Source organism: Oculina patagonica, chromosome 1, assembly GCF_052425735.1.
Source record: "Oculina patagonica isolate OP01 chromosome 1, crgOcupat, whole genome shotgun sequence".
Taxonomy (NCBI): Eukaryota; Metazoa; Cnidaria; class Anthozoa; order Scleractinia; family Oculinidae; genus Oculina; species Oculina patagonica.
Genome location: NC_135758.1, coordinates 22,167,457 through 22,188,841, shown reverse-complemented (window position 1 = coordinate 22,188,841; position 21,385 = coordinate 22,167,457). Strand labels below are relative to the sequence as shown.

The 21,385-nt window shown below is 39.0% G+C and overlaps 2 protein-coding genes and 1 long non-coding RNA gene across 3 annotated transcripts; 1 reads left to right on the top strand and 2 right to left on the bottom strand.

The window, feature by feature from the left end:
• Positions 1-647: 647 nt before the first annotated feature.
• Positions 648-1,182, top strand: LOC144642007 (uncharacterized). Its single transcript, XR_013568674.1, has 2 exons — positions 648-838; positions 912-1,182. It is a non-coding gene; the product is annotated as an uncharacterized LOC144642007 (long non-coding RNA).
• On the bottom strand, positions 936-15,881 carry LOC144634953 (eukaryotic translation elongation factor 2-like). Its single transcript, XM_078494038.1, has 13 exons — positions 15,765-15,881; positions 15,504-15,524; positions 13,660-13,853; positions 12,651-12,832; positions 11,777-11,985; positions 10,968-11,201; positions 10,087-10,362; positions 8,398-8,570; positions 7,643-7,781; positions 6,021-6,248; positions 4,002-4,538; positions 2,484-2,616; positions 936-1,348 (listed from the first exon to the last, which is right to left on the bottom strand). Exons 1-13 carry the CDS (start codon positions 15,765-15,767, stop codon positions 1,155-1,157), a joined length of 2,523 nt encoding a protein of 840 aa, XP_078350164.1. The 5' UTR covers positions 15,768-15,881; the 3' UTR covers positions 936-1,154.
• A 2,505-nt stretch (positions 15,882-18,386) lies between these two features.
• LOC144637939 (DELTA-thalatoxin-Avl2a-like) lies at positions 18,387-21,114 on the bottom strand. Its single transcript, XM_078497057.1, has 2 exons — positions 20,898-21,114; positions 18,387-20,314 (listed from the first exon to the last, which is right to left on the bottom strand). Exons 1-2 carry the CDS (start codon positions 21,033-21,035, stop codon positions 19,061-19,063), a joined length of 1,392 nt encoding a protein of 463 aa, XP_078353183.1. The 5' UTR covers positions 21,036-21,114; the 3' UTR covers positions 18,387-19,060.
• Positions 21,115-21,385: the final 271 nt, after the last annotated feature.

Here is a 21,385-nt window from a genome sequence, read left to right as displayed (position 1 = left end):
GATTATACAGTTTACCGTACCCAAATTCGCAAGTAGCCAATCAGAAGCGCGATCTACTGTCTGATATCCTACGATATCAGTCACTGCCTGATATGCCACCATATCACGGTCACTCTGAATTAAAGTAGTGTTTCCGTACTATGAATTGAAAGAGGTATTACCAGTAAAACAGAAACGAGTATTTTTAATTAGCTGGTGCTTGCCGGTCGTAATATGAGAAAACCATGGCTCGACCAAACTCGTACCAAAAAGGTACGATTAGGTATATCCCTCTTCTGGAGAATGGAAACATTTTCATGTAGAATGCAGCCCGTAAACTTGACCATTCACAGAGCCCGTACTATCGATACAATAGAGTGGAGATCATCAAATCAGGTCAGTTAAGTCAACCTGGAGGAGAGGTCATTACGGGCACAAGTTCTATTTTTCAAGGAACTACAAGTTCATATTTTCCCGAGCTTTTTAATCCCTAGTAGCAAGCCGGAAATATATCGTTCAGTTTTAAGAAAAGACAGCCACGATTTAGTCTGATACAATAACAGCACGCAATGCATGCAGAAGCGATCACGTTTCACAAGGGGGCAATAATTTTTACGACATTTGTCAAAAAATAACGTTTTCATTTATACTTTTTATTAGTCCTTTCTTACTGCTCGGGAGTGTTTTGCTTTGTGTTCAGCGCAGCAATTTGTTGATAAGTTTAACTTGATTTCTGTTTACACGAAACATTTACTCTTCGTTTTTTTGGGAGCTGGTCTTCACTTCTACCAAAATTCCAATAGATGTGGAGACATTATAAGGAGAGTTTCATGATTCAGCCTGTTTGTACTGTAATGTGGTGTGGTCTTAAGCACACAAGAAGCGTTATCATTATGGCATAGAAGTGTATGTGTAAAATAGCCAGAGGAGAGAGAGACTAAAACAAGAAGCATGACAAAGCTACATAGCATTTTATTGAGTTCTTTGGCTGCAGTAAACAGCCATTAAAATTCCTGAAGCATCTGTTTCGATGCCTGTCATTGCAAACTAGATGACACACAAACTACAACATTGCACCTCTTTATTTTGCACTTAGTTGATTTAAGATATTTTTTAGTCCAGCTTCTCAGTCACTGATTCAACTGATGTTTACTCTGTGCAATGACCAACCCAGTTTACAGTTTATCCAAGAACCTATCCAAAGGTGGCAATTCTTCCGATAGACCCTTCCTCTTCCTTGTGGCAAACACCACAGCACCAGGCTTTGTCGTAGCGTCTGTGGCATCACCTTGCATTGTCTGCCAGTGGTCAAACACACACTGAGGGAAGGCCTGGCCACCAGTGTTGGAGCGAAGGTCTGCAGTGAAACCTAAACAAACACATGCATTAACATGATTAGTCAAATTAGTTAACAATTCTTGTCGGAGAAGCAGTGCCCTAATGGTTGACGTGTCGGACTCTGGATAGAGGTGTGGGTTCTGGCCGACTAACCAGGGTAAATGGGTAGCCTTGGGTTGTGAGAATTTGTAAAACGATCACCAGGGAAATTGCTTGTTCCTATGAACTAAAATACCAATTGAAGGACTCGGTGCAAAAAGAGCAAACGTGATTTCGGACTAAAGAGAACATTGATAAAACTACTTCAATTTTGCATGTGTGTTTGTTTACGAATGTGAAACATTGTATTTATTTCCAAGTCAGCAGTTTTTTGAAGTTTCTTTGTTCCATATTAACAAAGAAACTACTAAAGATGCCGACTGGAAAACCTAGTTTTTTGCATTATATGTTATTTCTCTGAAACAGAGCAAAAGCCGGCAAAAATAAATTCATTACAATGCTTCACTTATGTCAACAAACCTGCCGCAAATTTTGGAGTTGTTTTGCCATTGTTCATTTCAAGCCAAATCTCTTCCGCCCTTTTTGCACCAAGCCCTTCAATTGCTGCTTAATTAAAAGGCTTTTCAAAATGAAGAAGAATGGCATTTTCTTTTCTAAAATATCTTCTTTCGTTTTAGAAATACACTTACGTTGCCTGGCGTTCAAAGGGGAAGGAGGAGGGGAGTTCGAGTGTGAAGCGAGAGTTGCGAGGAGAGCGCACGAAGCTCTCTCCTCCTCCTCCTTAATTTCAAGCACAGATACCATATTTATGGCGCTTATTAAATTTTTTGACCTTGAGAGTGGGCGCTTATTTGAGGTGGGCGCTTATTTGAGGCTGGGCGCTTAATAAATTTTCACCATTTTTAGCAAGTAGTTTGTTTATTTTGCAAAACAATGTATAATAACTAAACGTGAAGGTGCACGAAAGGTGAATTTAAATGTTTATAAAAAGTTTCAGTAAAAAACTAAAAAAACTTTGGTCTTCGGGATAGTCTCTTAGTAGTACTTAAACAATTTTAATCTCAACTTCAACAATAATCAAAATTCCTCTTGTGCCCTCATTTTAGGGGGGTGGGCGCTTATTCTAGGCTGGGTGGATAATCGAATAAATATGGTAAACCACTTACCAAATGACTCATTAACAGGCAGGTATGCCTTAACAACAAACATGGGAGTTCCAGCCACTTGGCTCTCTTCAAAAACATGCCCTCGTCTCCTGTTCAGCACTCCATAAATTCCTCCAACTGCAGCCTCAGGACACTGCAAAAGGATTTCAAATTCAATGTCAATAGTCCAAATCCAGCTCTTTATGCACTTAAACTTTTTCTGTAGGCGTGATGTGTAAATTACATGACAATTCCTAGTAGTGTCTGTTTACCATAACATTTTGAGGAAAACCCTTGAAAAATAAGCCCCTCAGTTCTCAGATGCAAAAATACTTTGGAAAATAAACCCTTGTAAATAAACGCCTATGGTCTTATCATTTATTTAGAGTTATAGCTCTTAAACCTGTAAGCCTCAAGAGTGCCCCACATCAAATTTCTCCTTACAATATCAGAGCATAAACAATAGAACAGGTAATGAGAATTGACAAAATGATCACTAAAGGTGAAATGACCCAACAAGCGAAATTATGATATTAGTAAAGAAATTTTTTTTGATACTGGGGCTTAAAGGGTTAAAGAAAGATATAACTTTTCCGATCATAAGCCCCTATTGTAGAGCTTGTATTGTATTCTACGTTGTTAGAGAATGCTCAGAGTGACTAAAGGACTTGCTGTAGTTTTCATAATTTATTAATTTTTGAGAGTTGTAGCAGGCAGAGCATTAGTATAGGCAGTATACATATTTTTGGAGCATTTGAGAATTTTTGGTAGGTTCATCCTTTGGTTTAGATATACAGGATTTTCAACAAGCAGCCAACTACAGTATAGTTTCCATTTCTACAAGGAGCCAGGCTTTTAGCCAGGATTTAAAAAGTGGGAGTCCAACATTTTTATAAGCCTGACTTCGTCCCCACAGGAGGGCCTGAGGAGCATGCAAGGTGTTTTTTTGCAGTTATGAGTGCAAAGGAATCTAAAAATTTCCAAATTAGCTAAAAAAACCCTCTGTGTACAGTTATTCATATTTTCTCTGAAAAGTGGCTATCTATAGGACTCCTGGACTCCTACCTGGCTATTAAAGCCTGCAGGCAGCTCAAATTAATACTATTCAGTCAGTTGTTTGCTTTTAATGGAGACTTAAAATAATGTCACCTTGCCAGTTTCCTTAGGCCTGGTTCACACTAGCGACATAACGACATAACGGCAAGGTCACGCAATGCAACAACACCTCACATTATGTTTTATGTCACCAGATGAACAACATAACATAACGACATAGTTGGAACATAATGACATAAGCATAACGACATAAGGAAAGAACTAAACTTTTCTTTATGCCGTTATGTCCATGTCGTTATGTCGCTTGTGTGAACCAGGCCTTACTGAATTTCCAAGACAATCTTTTTCACGTTTTGCTAAGAAACACCTTTTGAGTTTAAATTGGAAGAAGTTACTCTAAAGGACGCTTGAAAAAGAGAACACTGAGTGCAGTGCAACACCAAGGACCTTAGACAACAATCTGGAACAGGAATATTTGCATACCTGAATTTCGCACAAATAAACTGGCTCCATGATGGTGGGCGCAGCAGTCAGCATGCAGGCTAAGAAACAGCGGCGAGCAGTTGGAATAATCTGTCCACCACCACGGTGAATTGCATCAGCATGAAGAGTCACATCGTGGATGTTGAACCTCACACCACGCACATTTTCGTCACAGAGAACACCTTCTTTCATCGCCCACTGGAATCCTGCTACAACACTATCCTTGATTTCATTCAGATATTGTACTCCCTTTGTACAGTCAATCACCAAGTTGGGACCAGTTCCCTCCGGTCCAAAGCACCAAATCTTACGCGCCTCTGTTGGATCGTATTCATACTTTTCCGCCAAGTAGCGGCCACGAGCTTTAAAATCTTGCCTGGAACTCACGTCTCCTTTGTCTATATCTTCAGCAAGACCTTCAGGGAAAGGAGTTGCTGTCATGAACAGACGGTTATGCTTGTTTGGCGACTTTGAAAGACATGTTTGGTAGGATGTTTCGTTGACAGTTTCACGGTATGATACCACTGGATCTGATTTCTGTGTAGACATAATACACAGGTTACACTGCTATTCATGTGTATATAGCAGAACAGACAATGTTTTCTACTTGAGACTGTGTAAATCATATGCATTTACAGATGAGCTTCCAAATAAAGGCAATTTACGACATTATTGACAATATCTGCTGGCCCATGATTGACTGCTTTAACTTCACTTGTAAAATTCATTAACTATTCATGAGGGTGCAAACCAATCCCAGCACTGTATTCAGATCACATGTACGCAACTATAAACCCCAATACAAATCAAACAATAGAATTAACTTTTGATACAGACTCCTGCTCAGCTAATTAGTATTCATTAACTTTTGATACAGATCTCTACTGATTCGCATAACAAAACTGTGCATTCAATTTATTGTTTTCATTTCACAAGTAGAATAAAATATGAGCGGGAGATCTGTATGGCCGTTTACAATGGCTTGCCTATCGGCTCGCCATTGTAAACGGCCATACAGATCTCCCGCTCATATTTTATCTACTACTTGTTTGCTAACATTTGTATTGATACATAACTTCAGAAATGAAAACACCAGTGGAAATGTTTCCAAGATTTCCATCAATCAGAGTTTGAAATTGCATTTCAAACAACTGGCATAAATAAATTTTATGCTGAAATAAGACTACAGAAACTTGGTCAAATTTAAATTATACAGCAAAGACTTTTTCAAGCAATTTGTGTTAGAAAACTGAATGAAACTAAATGGTTTACAGATCTTTATGAAGAATTAATTTTATACAAAGCTGACAGAGCCAGACTGAATGTTGTGATACGTTTCAGTTACAGCTCGCTGAAAATAAACGTTTTTTACACTTTTTATGGTGTTTATTTCAACCGTTTAGCGAGACAAAGCCCTTTTTTGACAACTTAAAGTGTTTAATCTGCGCCTGTTAAAAACAGTTTAGGAGTTTGGGTTGCAGAATAAAATTTATTTGTCACCAGTTCACTTTTGTATTCACTCATGCAAAACGTTGATGGAAAGCCCTTTGAACTGTGGGTGTTTTGATTTCTTAAGTCACGTATCAATGCAAACATTTCTGTTGTTCCATTGTCCACATCAGTCTTCTTTGCACTCCTTTTAAAACACATATTTTCCAATTTTTATTTAGTCATCATCATCATCATCATCATCATCATCAAGGGGAGCAGGAATGCGCAGTTATGAGAGCGCTTGCCTTCCACCACTGTGGGCCGGGGTCGATTCCCGACCCAGAGTCATATGTGGGTTGAGTTTGTTGTTGGTTCTCATCCTCGATCTGAGGGTTTTTCTCTGGGGTTCTCAGGTTTTCCTCCCTCTACAAAAACCAACACTGCTAAATTCTAATTCGATCAGGAACAGTGGACGAAGAGTCACCCTGTGGAAGTGTCACTGCAAATTCCCATTTATTATCAATCTAACTATTTATTTATTTATTTTATTATCATCATCACTTTAGTCAGCACTGAGTTCTCCTTCACCTTGAGAGGAATACAAGCATGGTCTTCTTCTAAATCCTTCAGACAGATTTCCAAATGCAGTTCTCCTGCTCCTGCCACAATGTGTTCCCCACTCTCCTCAATTGTACACTGCACCATAGGATCAGACTTGGCCAGTCGCTTAAGACCTTCCACCAGCTTTGGCAATTCAGATGGGTTCTTTGCCTCAACAGCTACACGAACCACTGGTGACACTGAGAACTTCATCATCTTCAAAAAAAAAAAAAAAAATAGAAATGTATACTCTGCTCACAATTATAATACAATATAACATAATTACTTTCCTCAACTTCCTTTTTTACAAGTTAAAATTACAAACCTTTTTATGTTTCGACTAAACATATAATGTATTATTTTATTATTATTGCAGTTTTCAGTGACATGCGAACTCTGTAATTCAGTCCTCAACCAAAGGTTTACGCTTATTGCTGCCGTCAATCATCTTAGCGGACTTCTCGGGAAACAGAAATTCACTTCAATCAGGTCAAAGGGTCAAGTCTTTCGGTTGTAATTGGTAGATTTTGATCCATTTTGTTTGTTTCTGTTTTTCATGGTTTGTTAGCTGTCGCCATGATTATGATTGATGACAGCGAAAAACGCAATCGTTTGTTGGATTTTGAATTACAGAGTTCGCATTTCACTGAAAACCGCAATAAGTTAGGGAATGGGGTTAAGTGAACCATTAGGTTTTCTAGTTGGCCCCCATCTGTCAAAAAAATAAGTTATTCTGTATATCAGGTGAGGAACCAGTGCAGAGCAAAGAAAGAAAGTAAATAGGAATTACAAGCAGTTGTAAATCTCTACCTTAGTTGGAATTTAGGCTTAGGGTACTTACCATTAGTCTAAACTGGCTGGCCAGACTGGTATATTTTGAAAACGAATTTTCACGTTAGTCAGATTTGTCCAGTGCAGGGGGGGGGGGGGGAAGAAACGAGGTCTGGGACTGAGTAGCGATGCTCTCACAACTTGCAAAGCGATCAATTCACGATGTAGTCAGCGGTTTTTGGACGATGATGCAACAGGCAATCTTTTCCCGCGAAATGGAAGCTGCTATGCCGCGGAATCACTTATTATAAAGGGGTTCAATTCTCTGAACTAAAAATCTAAAAGCTGCATGTTTATCCGAAAATTTCGTCATCGTCGTGTAGTTTTAAGAATGCAGAATTTTGTGATGCCGTGCTACTTTTCAGTGCTGAAATGCAAATGTTTGTACCACGATTTTCAACTGGCCCACATGGGGATTGTAAATGAAGTAAAACAAAGAAAGACCAAGTCAACAAACAACCTCGAAACAATAGAGCAAGAACAATATAGCTCCGACCAGCGCGGGAATATTCGATCGCCACGTTTTCATTACCATTCCCGTGATGGTTTTATTTCATAACAAACACCACATATTGACACCGATGATTGCTTTGCAAGTTGTGAGAGCATCGCTCAGATTTCATATAAGAGAATGTATGGGAAGTTGCTTTCCCCCCCTGGTCCAGTGAAATCAGTCAGGGCATAAATATTATATACTGTTGTGGCAGATTTGTGCAGAAATCTCATCTAAAAATCTCATCTACTGGAGACAAGTTTAATTTTTCTTTCTTAACACTGACCTTCAAGTTGTGGGCATTTTCATAGGTTGTAATAGTACCAGTCTTGACCAAAAACTGATCCACTCCAACAAGTCCCACAATGTTGCCACAAGGAACATCTTCAATGGCTTCAATGTAGCGACCCATCATCAAAATAGTCCTAGAAAGGAGTAAAAAATATTTATGTATAACAAAATGAGGAAGTTTGGCACAGGATCCATGGCTAGTTTTGTGTCCTTTTGGGCTGGTTGAAGATTTGAACCTTCAACAAACCAAATTAATAAAATGAAAATGGAAAGTGTGAGTGCAGACATGCAGTTTTTGTGTCTGATATTGATGTTACAAATTCCATGATACATTTAACAAGGCTTGTCCAACAGTGATTGGGATCAATCATCCAATGTGTAACACTGTAATGTTTACCAATGGACTTTCTGCGTCATTAGTTATGACACTGGCATAGCCCCTGATCAGCCAAATTGATGAGGGCACATGGTTTTAGTTGCTTGAATCATGCAGCACTGTGTTTGAGTTTTAAGTTAAAGAGTTAACTGATCAATACATATTAAGAGTGGAACAAGGCATTAAAAACTTGAAAGTACCGGGAATTTAAACAGTTTGTCTCTTTCAAGTAGTTAGGTTCACATCAGAATTTTTGTATTAATTTTTGTTTCATTAAATCACTGTTTATGTAAAAGCATAGGAAGAAGTCTTGGTCTGCTTGATGAAATGGTCCTCACACAACATTTATTTTGTAACACTGTGCCTTTACTAACCTCTGAATGCTCTTGTTATATAAATCTTCCTTCTTTCCTGGTACATAATTTGGGCCCATGATGCGCACTTTCTGTCCTGTTGCAACTTTTCCCGAAAATACACGCCCGAAGGCATAGAAACGACCTTTGTCTACAGTTGGAACCATCTTGGACACATACAAACACAGTGGAGCCTATAAAAAGACAATTAAATTTTCCTTCAATTTCAAGTCTTTCGAACTGAAAGACTTTCAGTTCTTTGTGCAGAATTAGTTTGATATGAAGCCGACCGAGCCAGTTTATGTAACAGTTTTGTACCCTTTATTTTTATGTGTTTGATTCCATTGGTTAAGCACAGCAAAGCCCTTTTGACAACTTGAAAGGTTTTACCTGTGCAAGTCAAAAATGGTTTTAAGAGTTTTGGATGCAGGATGAAATCGATTTATTTCCAGTTCAACCTCATGATCACTTATGTGAGCCGTTGTCTGACACCCCTCCCTTCAAACTTTGAAGTTTGATGGCGAATAATGCAACGTTTATATGTGGCTAAATGTAATTTAGGCTAGGTTAAACGCGAAACAATGCTGGTCAGCAGTTTTCCTCAGGGTTTTAGTGTGGGGTGGCTGGGAGTTTTGTGCAGGGGCCCCACATGGCTTACAGTGTGGCTTCAGATGTCAAGTCATTTGGCGTTTGCTTTCGCTTTGCTTAGCCCTTACGGTGCTTTTATTCCCGGCCCATCCCTCCCTCTTGTCATGGTAAGTACATGGTAAGTATGTGTGTTTCCACTGTCTTTTCAGTGTGACGGTGCTGGGAGGGTGGTTGCCGCTCACAGGGTTGTCATGGATACCCTTCGCTTTCGGCTCTGCTGCTCTCGTGGCCCCACCCTCCTTATAGGCACCATTCCCCAAGCTCATCTATTGATGATGAGTTTAATACCCAATTGGAACATGTTGTTTCATGACATGTTCATGCTAAGAAGCAATGGACAGTAAGGACAGGATTTATAATAACAATATTCGCTGGATTCAGTTTCTGTAAAATAATAAAATGTGACCCTCCATAGGAAAACACGTCTTTTTGGAAAAAGTGTTTTGGGGGGGTTCGAGGCGGCCTAAAAACCAGGTTTGAGAGGCTTTCAAACCCTTTGCAAACCTTTTCCAAATGCTTTGGAAAACACTCTTGAACTATTTTCAAACCCTTTGCAATCTGCTTTCAAACCTTTGCAAACCCAGTTTGCGGGAGTTTGAAACCCGGTTTGGCCCAGTTGCTCTACAAGATGTGTCTTCCTGTGGAAGGCTACAAATATCAAGATCTTGGTTTAACACTTATCTTGATTATTGATTATTCTGGATATTGCATTTTATACCATGCCATATAAAATACAGCAAATGAGAATTCAGGAAAGCCATTGTATATTCGACGGTATTCAACTCAACCTTCCCATCGTGCACTGCAATCTTATTCTTAACGAAATTTAGTAAGCATATTTTCTATGGCATGGTATAAAATAGTTACACAACACTTTCTCGTGGTATACTATGGAATATCCCACTTGTCACCTGTATTTTCTTGGTATACACACTTGCCTAAAGGCTTGTGTGTATACCGAAAAAATACAAGTGAATCGTGGGATATTCCATAGTAATACCACTCGAAACATTGCATAACTAGTATGTATTTTTAATTACAATATCGTATATTGTTATTTACCTGGGGATCACAGTTTTTGATTCCAATGGCAACGGGATCATCCTGAGGTCCCTCGTAAAGCAACTCCATACGGTACCTCTGAGCCCTGACAGGGGATGGCAAGTGGATGGTGATCATCTGAAGCAGGGCATCGCCAGCTGGCAGCCACTTCTGCATGGTCCTCTTCAACAGTGGTTTGCCTTCCATGTCTTTTTCCTCTGAGGTGAGTTTGATATTGAGTTTTTCGTGCAGTTTTGCAGTTTCCTCTTTCTTGAAATTCATGATTGCGTCAAACATCTAAAGGCAGCAAGAAAATGAAGGTTATTATCTCGATTAACTCCCCCTTACCCAAATGTGCCTGCCACATGTCTGTTTTGTTGTTATCTGAAAAAGCTCAGAGTTGAAGTTTATATAAAACAAGTAAAAATACTGGTCATGAATCTGTGATAATGAATCTGAATCACTGAAAGGTTGGTGAAGTTGATAAAAGGGGCAATATTGATCAACCACATTGGCCGACCAAAATTTGCTCCTGTCCGACAAAATCCCAAGTGTGGTCTGACACGATGTCTGGACAATTTCTTGATCATAAATCATTTTACGGCAACAATGATATAAAATTCAACCTTTTGTTTTTGATGATGTCCAACCAAAATTTTGTTTTGTCCAACCAAGATGGGGTCTTAGTAGGACACATGTCCTTTCAAGTGAAAAAAATTATTTGCAGCCCTGCATACATTTTTAGTTACCTAAAAGTAACTAACCCCCAAACGTGAGTCTGCTCGAAACTAGGGACAGGAAAAAGCTGCTAAATCTTGATAACAACCCTCGATACTTGAAGAATTTTAATGACATGATTATTTTCATGCCAAAGACAAGTTCAATGCTAAAATTCACCTCACCTTGTAAATTGGGTCCAAAACAAACTGGTTAAACCCACGAACGTAACCATCTCCCTCCTGCTTGTTCCACTTCTTAGTTGAGGCATTGTAGAACTGGTCTCCCCAAAGACGTTTCATAAGCTTTGCAGGTTCAATCTTGAACTTTTTGCTGTAAATTTCTGCAAACTGTTTAAGGGTGAAAGCCCAGCCATGGAGCCCTGAACCAAATCCCACAGTTCCTTTCTCTGGAGAAACCTAGGAACACAATCATAGGTAAATATAGCATTAACTATTACAGTGCAATTCAGAAAGGCATGAGCAATAGATTTATTTTTGTCCAAAACATTGCCCTCGGGGGATACTAATCAGTGTGATAAACACGACAATTTTAATTGGGTAATTATCCACATGCCGTGTTGAAGGGTCTGGGGACATTCCGCTAAGAAGCTCATTCTTATCCAGAACATTGCACAATTAACCTGTCAGAGGCCAATCAAAGTGTTTACGCTTTTTCGATTCCAGCATTAATATTGACAACCACATTACATGTTTTTTGTGATACTTTACTACAGTGGAACCTTGATTTAACGAACCTCTATATAACAAAGTCCTAGATATAACGAACAATATTTTTGGTCCCAGTAATAGCAAAATATATGGAAAAAAACCTTGATATAACGAAACCTTGATATAGCGAGCACATTTTCAAAACCTTATGGCTGTCACTTAAATAATTATGATTTGATGCAATTGACTGGTTGACTGGTTTGTGCTAAAACGCAAGTTACAATGTAGTTTAGCTACCACTTGTAAAACTGACAGGCTCTGACCTGTATATTTCCCATTGGACCATCATCGTCAGCGTATGTTGCCACAATAACATTGGTGCTCTCCACAATACGCTGAAGGGTTTGGTAAAGATCTTCTTTCTCCAACTGAAGTTCTAGAAGTGCACGATCCATTTTGTTCATAAACAGAACAGGCTTGATACGCTCATTGATAGCTTGTCGCAGTACTGTCTCAGTCTGGACACAAACACCTGTTGAGTGACAAAAAGGACTGTAAACACTCGCACTGCACTCGCAGATAAGCTGCACACTAAATTAGCAACTCAAATTTTGGGGATAAAAGTATTCTCAAAAGCAATCAAAAGAAATCAAAGTCGAGTTTTAGAAGTCCTTGTTGCTACGATGGAAACAGACTTCAATAAACACAACTCTTTAATTCATTCAAAACGTGTACAAACATGTCAACAACGTAAAACTACAACTGCAAAACCACCGTAAAAACTCCTAGATAAGCCGCATCCCAAATTACAAGCATGCTTTTGAGAAAAAATAAAAACTGGCGGAAAAATGCCCAGTTTATTGTGAAAAATGCTGGATTATGTGGAAATTTCAACAATCAATAAAGCTAAAGTTGATTCCTTGAGCCTTCCCGATCGATGTGCAGGATGTACTTTACATAAACGGAAAGCACTTTGACAGTCTTACCCAGAATTTTAGACTTTATAGATAAACATCATTTCTGCCAACTTTGACATTTTTGATCTTTTTCTGCCATTCATTGACAGGTATTTCTTCATTCATCACAGTTTTTACATTTTTCTCAGAGTATGTGAATGATGAACAACAATTTTTTTCTGATTAACACCATGCATTTACATTTTCAACAAAAATTATTTAATATCAATTGGACACCTACCACTAACACAGTCTACAACAACAAGGGCACCATCCGTTACACGTAGAGCAGCTGTAACCTCTGATGAGAAATCTACGTGTCCTGGTGAATCAATCAGATTAATCAAGAAGCCCTTGCCGTCTCTTTCACCCTCTATATAGGTCAAATCCTCATCTGACAGTTCATAGTACATAGAGATAGCTCTGAAATGAAAAGAGTATCAAGACCTCACTATTAGGGAAAGCTCTGGAAAAAAAAAACAACAACAACAACTTCAGGGTTGGAAATTAGGGCTCGCCCACTCGCACAGGCGAGTGTGAAAACTGTCAGGCGAGTATAAATCATGGATCACTCGCCTGGTTTGGCCAGTAAAATTTTCATTTCCAGAATATTTAATCAAATAAGTGTAACTTTTACTTTTCTGACTTCAAATTAATCTACACTTTCCATAAGCCGATAGCTTAACAACAATTTGAAATCTCCAACAAAGCTGCGTTTGAGTTCGTAAACAGACAAAAATGGCTTCCATTTGGCGATTGTTACATGATGGACGTACTTGAACAAAGTAATACCTGGCTGGTCATAAATACGCTTACTTGTCCACCGAGCCGCTAAATGTGACAAGATGGCTTTTTTCTGTCGTTTTCTGTACAATTTTGACATTTTGCTTGCAAACATCAGGAATTGGGAAAGATGTATCAAATTTAACACTGCATTTCAACTTTTGAAGCAAGCATGCTCATGGTTTTATTGTGGAGTTAGGTCTATTTTTGGCGATTTTTCATTGAAGAAATAGATTGCAGTCTGTATTGCGATCGACCAACGTGGTTAGTAATTTATGTATTTTATTATTTGTGGGGGAGAGGGAGCTAAATTTCCTTTCTTTAATGGAGAAGACTGGGCGAGTGAAAATTGATCTGGGCGAGTGCAGTTTGAAGGTCACTCGCCCAGATGGCGACTGCTCTGAAATTTTAGTTCCCAACCCTGAACTTGCAGCCACACACGTTACAAAAAATAAATGAAGACCTACGTTGATTTGATGGTAATGCAACGTTCTTGTTCGTCCTTCCTGGTGTCTGTAAACCTTGCTTCACCAGCTTTAGCGGATGCAATAATTCCAGCTTTGCTGACCAAAGAATCTGTCAGTGTGGACTTTCCATGATCAACATGAGCAATAACAGACATGTTTCTGATATTGTGCTTCTTGTCCATGATCCCACGGATCTATAGCAGGAGCAAAAGACATGAACAACACTTAAATTCCTTAAGGTGGTCAACCTTTTTCTCCTTGACATCAAAATCTATAGTTGTTAAAGGTTGTGTTACCAAGACAACTTGCAACAATGAGTTTTCGCACACCACATAAACTTTTCGTGGCATGTTAAGCGAGTAAACTTTCCGCGCAACGTCGTACTGAATGTACTAGGCAACATGCATGTTATTTTCATTGCAATGTTGACTTGCAACATTTTGTGTTGCGCAAAAAATTGATGGCCACCCTGTTACACGAGCCAACTTTATAAATATTCGTCATCTTACGTTGCAAGTTTTTGACTTGGGTTCAAAAACTCATAACCTGTTGCCGAGTAAAAAGTTGCTGAAAAAATCATCCCCGGTATGTTACACGGTGTTTGATTTTTTGGGCAACATTGCGCAAAAAATCATTGTTGCAAGTTGTCCCATGTAACACCGCCTTTGCCGTTCGTTAACCATCTCAATCTTTCTCAGTCACAAACACCCATGTTTATTCTTGGTTTAAAATTATTTAAGTGTTTTCCTACCTTACAAAGCAATTTTTTTAGTTTCCTTCAATTTTGTACATCAGAAAAAAATCAGGTCAAATGTATTGCTCCTTCGGGAAGACAGGTTAGAAAGGAAAAGGCTGGGATGCTCAAGTGCGAGGGTGAAATGCAAGGATTTCAGGGGTTGAAATAGTTGGTAATTTTTGGTGTTTTTCCAGTACTTTGTTGGCCAACTTACATCCTTTGTTTTAGTATAAGGGAGGGTAAAAAGGTAGACTACTTTTTCAGGGGCAAGGGGGGAATATTATTTTTAACTCACAGTTCAATCACACCCCACTCCAACTGTTTCCCCTTGGAAATTTATATGAGGAGGTATTCCAGGGGAATACTGTCTTGACGTAACACCAATACTTTCAATGTTAACATCAGTAACAGAAATCTGTGTAATTTATTATATTTTGAGCAAATCTTTTCTCCTATTTGCAAGGCAGATTAAGTTCCCTTACAATAACCCAACAGAAATTTATATTCTTCAACAATGGGGCAAGATTCTAACATGCATATTCCCTTGGGATTTGATAAATAGCAAGAACAATTCCAATCAACTGCTGTTCTTTTAGTTCCTAATATTTAGAAACGTGCTGGAGTGGCAGGCAACTACGACAACCTAAATTTCCATCAGGTTTATTCGACGCATGAAACACCATTTTGAATGGTAACTTAGCATGGAGTACACATAAAATATATAAATATATGAGACGGAGCTTTCTGGACATGACTTTGTACAATCCGTAGAAAAAATCAATGAATGTGCTGTGATATACAAAAGGGGGCATTTTCCACGTGATTTAAAAAAATTGCCAAGCTGTGTTTGAAGAATTTTATCTTCGATAGGAATTTTCTAGATCTCTGTATTCCCTTGGAATATCATGCGATTTGATTAACTTCCAGAGTTCTTTAAACTAGAGCACTCAATTTATCCTAACTTCTAAATTAGAGAACTCGGTAATCAAATAGCATTTTTCTTAGCTTATAGTTCTTTCAAAATCTCGGCTCCACGTTCTCGCCCCGTGTACAAAATTAAATTACAAAAGGCTAGATGAAACATAAATTTTTATTCGTCTCAACTTACCTGTTCTATCGTAAAGTTCGGCTGAAAAGAAAAAATAAAGAAAACCTCAGTTTAAAGATATAAAGGACTAGATGAGAACACAAATATTCATATAAATCGCTTTTTATCACGCAGGGACCGGCTAAAATGGCGTAGTGACTTTCCCACGATACCGAATATTATCCCGTATTTTACGAAAATTATAGAAATTACAATTCATTTCAAGTTATCGAAGGCCAATAATTGTAGATTGATTACGATGGAGCGACGATGGTCACTCACCATGATGGTAGCACTGTTGTTTCTCTGGCACACAACAATGTAAAACTGCTGCCTAATGGCGTCCAGAGAGAAAAGGACAGAGGGAGAGAGAAAATTGCACAATCACGAGAAACCAGCCTCACTTTCATGTGCGGATAAAAGAATGGGAACGAGTGACAGGCAACCTAGTACTCAGATTCCCTTCGCTCATTCTGTCAAATAAACGGCACGCAATGCATGCAAAACGTCAACACCATGAAAATTTGATGTTTTACCTCACAGCGGAAACGCACTGTGCACGCAGTTGCTGCCAAAATTGCAGCTTATCTTTTGAAATTTTCCCTTAATCCTCTTTCAAGCCAAAAGCTAAGACACTCACTGAAATAGTTAAGCTTTACTCGCTGTGTATTGCATACATTTAAACCGAGTTCTAAGAAAGCTTGAGGTGGCAAGAAACCGGAAGTGGAGTAGGATTCTGGCGTTTCGCTGTTCGGGAAATTAATTCCGCCCCCCTCCCCCCTCTTTCCCCCGAGACAGCGGCGCGCGGGAAACAAGACATGATCCACGATCGAACAAAGGGTTTTGTTGGATGTTTTACTGTCAATCAGACTCGTCGTGCACACGCAAACTACATTAATTTGTACAGAAAAAGAACGTGTATCCGGGATGTGGAAGTAGAACCTGTACTCGACATTCCTGGATTTTCTGATACAATAAATCCAGGAATGGGCGACAGGTGTCGTTTCTTTTTCTCACTTGCTTTAAACAGGCCCAGAAAAGCGGCCTGGAAATAATGGGCCAGCACTTATTTCTTCAGGGTGTCAGAGGAGTTGGTTGAAGGAACCAGGCTTCGTCCCCCCCCCCCCCTCCCCTCCCTCCTCCACACACAAAAACATAAGGCCACAAAAAAAAAAAAAAAAAAAAAAAAAAACAGGGCTCTGTAATCAGTGAACGCTTTCAATAAAACCTCGATCTAGAAGCTGCAAAACTCCACAAAATTAACTTTTTGATTTGTAATCTACACGCCAAACGGAAAAAACGACACCTTTTTGTCGATTTTATTAATGTTTAGAAAACCTGAAATAAGTGCCAATTTTTTTCAGATTAAGTGGACTGTTTTTAGGATTTCTCTCGGATATTGCTTAAGTCGATATTCTCAAGTTATTTTTAGAATTCCCTTATCGCGAAAAATTCAAAACGAGGAATTTCTCGAGTTTTTCAGCTTTTCCCTGTTCACATCAAAGCGAGAAAATGTCGACTTTTTCAATCAGTGAACGCTTTCGGCAATTCTACTTTTAAATAAAACCTTGATCTAGCAGCTGCAAAACTCCACGAAAATTAACTTTTTGATTTGTGATCTACACGCAAAACGGAAAAATGACACCTTTTTTGTCGATTTTATTCGTGTTTAGAAAACCTGAAATAAGTGCCAATTTTTTTCAGATAAAGTGGGCTGTTTTTAGGATTTCTCTCGGATATTGCTTAAGTCGATATTCGCAAGTTATTTTTAGAATTCCCTTATCGCGAAAAATTCAAAACGAGAAATTTCTCGAGTTTTTTCAGCTTTTCGCTGTTCACATCAAAGCAAGAAAATGTCGACTTTTTTCCGCTTTCTCAATTTAGCCTCCTTGATGGACAGCTGTCAAAGAACGGCGTGCATAAAACGCTCGCACCTCTTTCTCTTTTTCCCGCCATTTTTTTTTTTCTGCATTTAAATTTGGCATCATGGAGTATAAAAGATAAAGTAATGTTGACATAATAAGAGGTCAAGTAAAAGCAAAAAGAACATATACGAAGAACGGCAATTTATTTAAGGAGAAATTTCCAGAAGTACGAAGAGGCTTCCCAGAAAGTTAAAGACCTAAGCCTCATCACTTTTTCATTCATCTTAATCTTAACGCAGGTTGCCATCTTCACAGCTACAGAAGAAGTGGCACTAAAATGCACAAACCCACAAGCCGTACAAGCATTTTCATTTCAAGCCTTTTTTGACAGCTGTCAATCAAGGAGGCGAAATTGAGAAAGCGGAAAAAAGTCAACATTTTTTCGTTTTGATGAGAACGTCGAAAAGCTGAAAAAACTCGAGAAATTTCTCGTTTTGACTTTTTCGCGATAAGTGAATTAACACAATTACTTAAGAATATCGACTTAAGCAATACCCGAGAGAAGTCCTACAAATAGTCCACTTTATCTGAAAAAACTGGCACCTATTTCAGGTTTTATAAAACACAAGTGAAATCGACAAAAAGGTGTCTTTTTTTTTCGTGTTGCGTGTAAATCACAAATCAAAAAGTTTATTTTCATGGAGTTTTGCAGTTTCTAGATCAAGGTTTCACTGAAAAGTAGAATTGCCGAAAACGATCACTGATTCTCTGGACTCCTTTGGAATTCTGTTCCTTAAGCCAATTTTACTGAAGGAAAAACCAACGTCGATAAATTTCAATGAAAAAAATACTTCCGGGCTTGGTTTCGTTCAAAAACCTCATTTGGTGGGCTGATCTTTGGTGGAAGCGAGGGCGAGAGAACGTTTATTATAAGAATACTACGTGGTAACGGGTCCTAAAATCACTAAGAACATATATAGGGCCTTATATCTGGTGTGCCCCATGAAACTTACAATACTATAGCATTATGCAAGTGTTTTCTGAATTTTATTCTTCAGGTAGGATGTGATAAAGGGGATCGAGGGCCTTACAACTGTACCTTTTTAGATTTCAAGGTACTTCCCTAACCCTAGTTTAGTAACATATGTGAACCCAAACTTTGTATATTGGTTCAGTTTTCCTGACCAGACAACCACCGCCAGTGGACAAAGAGACTACACTATCATTTGCCTGCCTTTTTTTTCCGCGTTCAGTTGGTAATGAAGTGGGCTTATCTTTGTTAGTAAAGAGTCTACATTACTCCTGGACTATATAGAGGCAAACTGTGGAAAGTAAAAAAAAGCCTTCTATTCGCTTTATTTTTGACTACAAAGTTCTACGGCAGGACTGTTTTTGTCTTAATACATACTATTTAGAAAGTTAACAAAACCACAAATGAGTGGATATCTAACGCAAGCCCTTTATCTCGCGACTAATCTTGATACTTTACTATTACAATGCTAACAACATGCAAGCGTATGAGCTGTAGATGCTAAAAGACTACGTGAAACTCAAACAACGAAAAAAATCCGCTTTAGTAATTGTTTAGTCTATAAACGTAATGGTTATTATACTAAAAATTGTCAGAACTGTTCCAGTAAAAAGGTAAAAAAGAAATATAGGCTACAATGTCTAGTTCAAGAACAGTTTGTCTACTGCTGGTTTACATGTAAGCTACAGTTCGTCTTTCTCTTTGGAGATGTTCCGGTTCAAGCTTACGAAATGAGCTTGATATAAGGCATTCTTGTTCTCTATTCCCCACACTTTTTCACGCCTTCTTGATGGGCTACTGCAGTAGCAGCTTAAGTATTTCCTCTCGCACCCATGCCAGTCCCAGTCAGCGTCCATGTTGATTTCCGCTGTCTTTTTCTCTTTACAGGTATAATCCAGTTTCTCGAATCGGTACTGAACGCACGACGGACCTCTACAGGAACACCAGGCCACTGCCCTCAGATTGCAGTCGTCATCGCTGTGGCAACCCTCTGGAGCTAGGGAACACTCGTATTGTGGCGACTTGGCAGAGGAACCTTTAGCGAAATCGAACTTCTGTAAGTCCTGCTCCCCATCTGACTTAGGGTAGCAACCATAGTTGAGAAACCCGAGGTAGTAGTACTCAAGATTGACAGCTCGCACGAAGTTTGGCGTATCTTTTCCAACATAAAGGGTTTGTAGAATCTCCCATATTGGAGTCAACGTGTACTGAATTGCAGACTTGGTGGCTTTGGCTTCATTCATGAACTTTACAATCAGGTCTGCAGTGCGGTGCTTGAAGAGTTCGTTTCGGGTTGCAGCGGTCCCTCCTCGGATCGTCAGGTAGTCACTCATGGACATTTTGGACACTTGCGATATTTCACTTTTGTCAATGCCAGAACAAATTGAAACGCCAAGATCTGGGATATCTTCAGTGTCTTTTGTCCCTGCCAAGAAAAGGCAGCTTTTGACTTTGAAATCTCTCTCACTGTAGGAATCAACGGTCTCCGCAAATACCATTTGGTTTATGCTTGATCCCAGCAGCGTAGAGGTTACAACATGAGAGCCATACTTGAGGAATGCATCATAGGATGTCCACGCATTGGGTAGCCACGGATCGCTAATCTTGTCAGGCAAGGCCCTAAACCTATTTAGAAATTCTGGATCAAAGTTCTTTTCAAACATCAGACAGTTTTTGTTTAACATTTCTTGACCATAAGATGCTTCGATCAGGAGGGAATTTCCAGTCACAGAACGACCCAACGCGGACTTTTCACGTGATGCGGCACCAAGTGTGACACCCAAGGAGAAGTCTGTCTTCAGAGAGCTTTGTACACCATATGCAGTCGCCACTGAAGAATAGAATGCTCCTCTATCTCTGTAGTAATTGAATCCCTTTTCCGTGACTTCCTCTGGGGCTTCCATAGTGCATTTCTTCAGAACTAAAGCATTCAAAATCTGTAGGAAATAAAAATGTTCCGTTTAACCAAATATAAAAAAAGGTTTCTTAGTCACTGATCAGAATAATTAAAGAGCTGTTACAGGGTTGAAAACGTTATGAAAACGGGAGGCGACTAAACAACAAGGATGTTCGGATCAGAAATGATGACTCAACAGTCAGTTTAAGGATTGAAACTAAACTGAGGCTTAGCATGTTTTCGAATGAAAACAAACAAAATCGAAGAAAGAGGTGAAATAAGACGTCGCACAAATCTACGAGGAAATAATTTGACTTAAGGTTAACATGTATGCATCGAGCTGTTTTTATCTTTTTGTCTTTTTATTTTTACATTGATGTTATATAGGAACACGCCCTTTGGTTCGACGGTTGGTCGAAATAGTGTAACTTAACATTAAATTCTCTTAGTCACATTTCAATCGTCAAAAACGTTTCAATAAATTAACTTCAGCATAGGCATCGAGGCAAGCATTTTTTGTTGACGTTCTATTTCAATGGCGCACGTTCAACTGCAGTTTATATCAATGAAGACCGGTGTTTTACTAAATGTTACTTCAAGCAATTATTAAAATAGCTACATACCTGATGTCCGCTTTTGGGTAAATGTCCCACAAGGTTGAAATCAGGGAGATATACTCCTCTTCCCAGAGGGTTAAAATCTTGTGCGGCAGCCAAAGGAATGACGATATGACAAATTGACAAAGCCAACAGGAAAATCATGGCTTCTCCTATTCAACTCAGTGAATGTAAAATGAAACGTCCTGCGTGTGTGCAAGTCGATCCAAGAATGGCGTCTTGAGGTTGGTTTGTTGTTTATTTATTTGCCCCCGTTTTACGCTTAGAAGGGATATTGAATTTAGAGAGACACTTAGACATCTTAACTTTTAATGTATCGCCTATTGTCTCAAAACGGACTTAAGTCTTACTGCACGTAGCAAAGTTAGAGCATTTACCTTCTTCATTAAACAAGATAAATCTTTGTCCATAAAGGTTACGTACGCAAGGGCAGGTTCGGTCACTCACTCACTCACTGCCCATTGTGCCCACTGGCACGTAGGGCAGCAACAAAG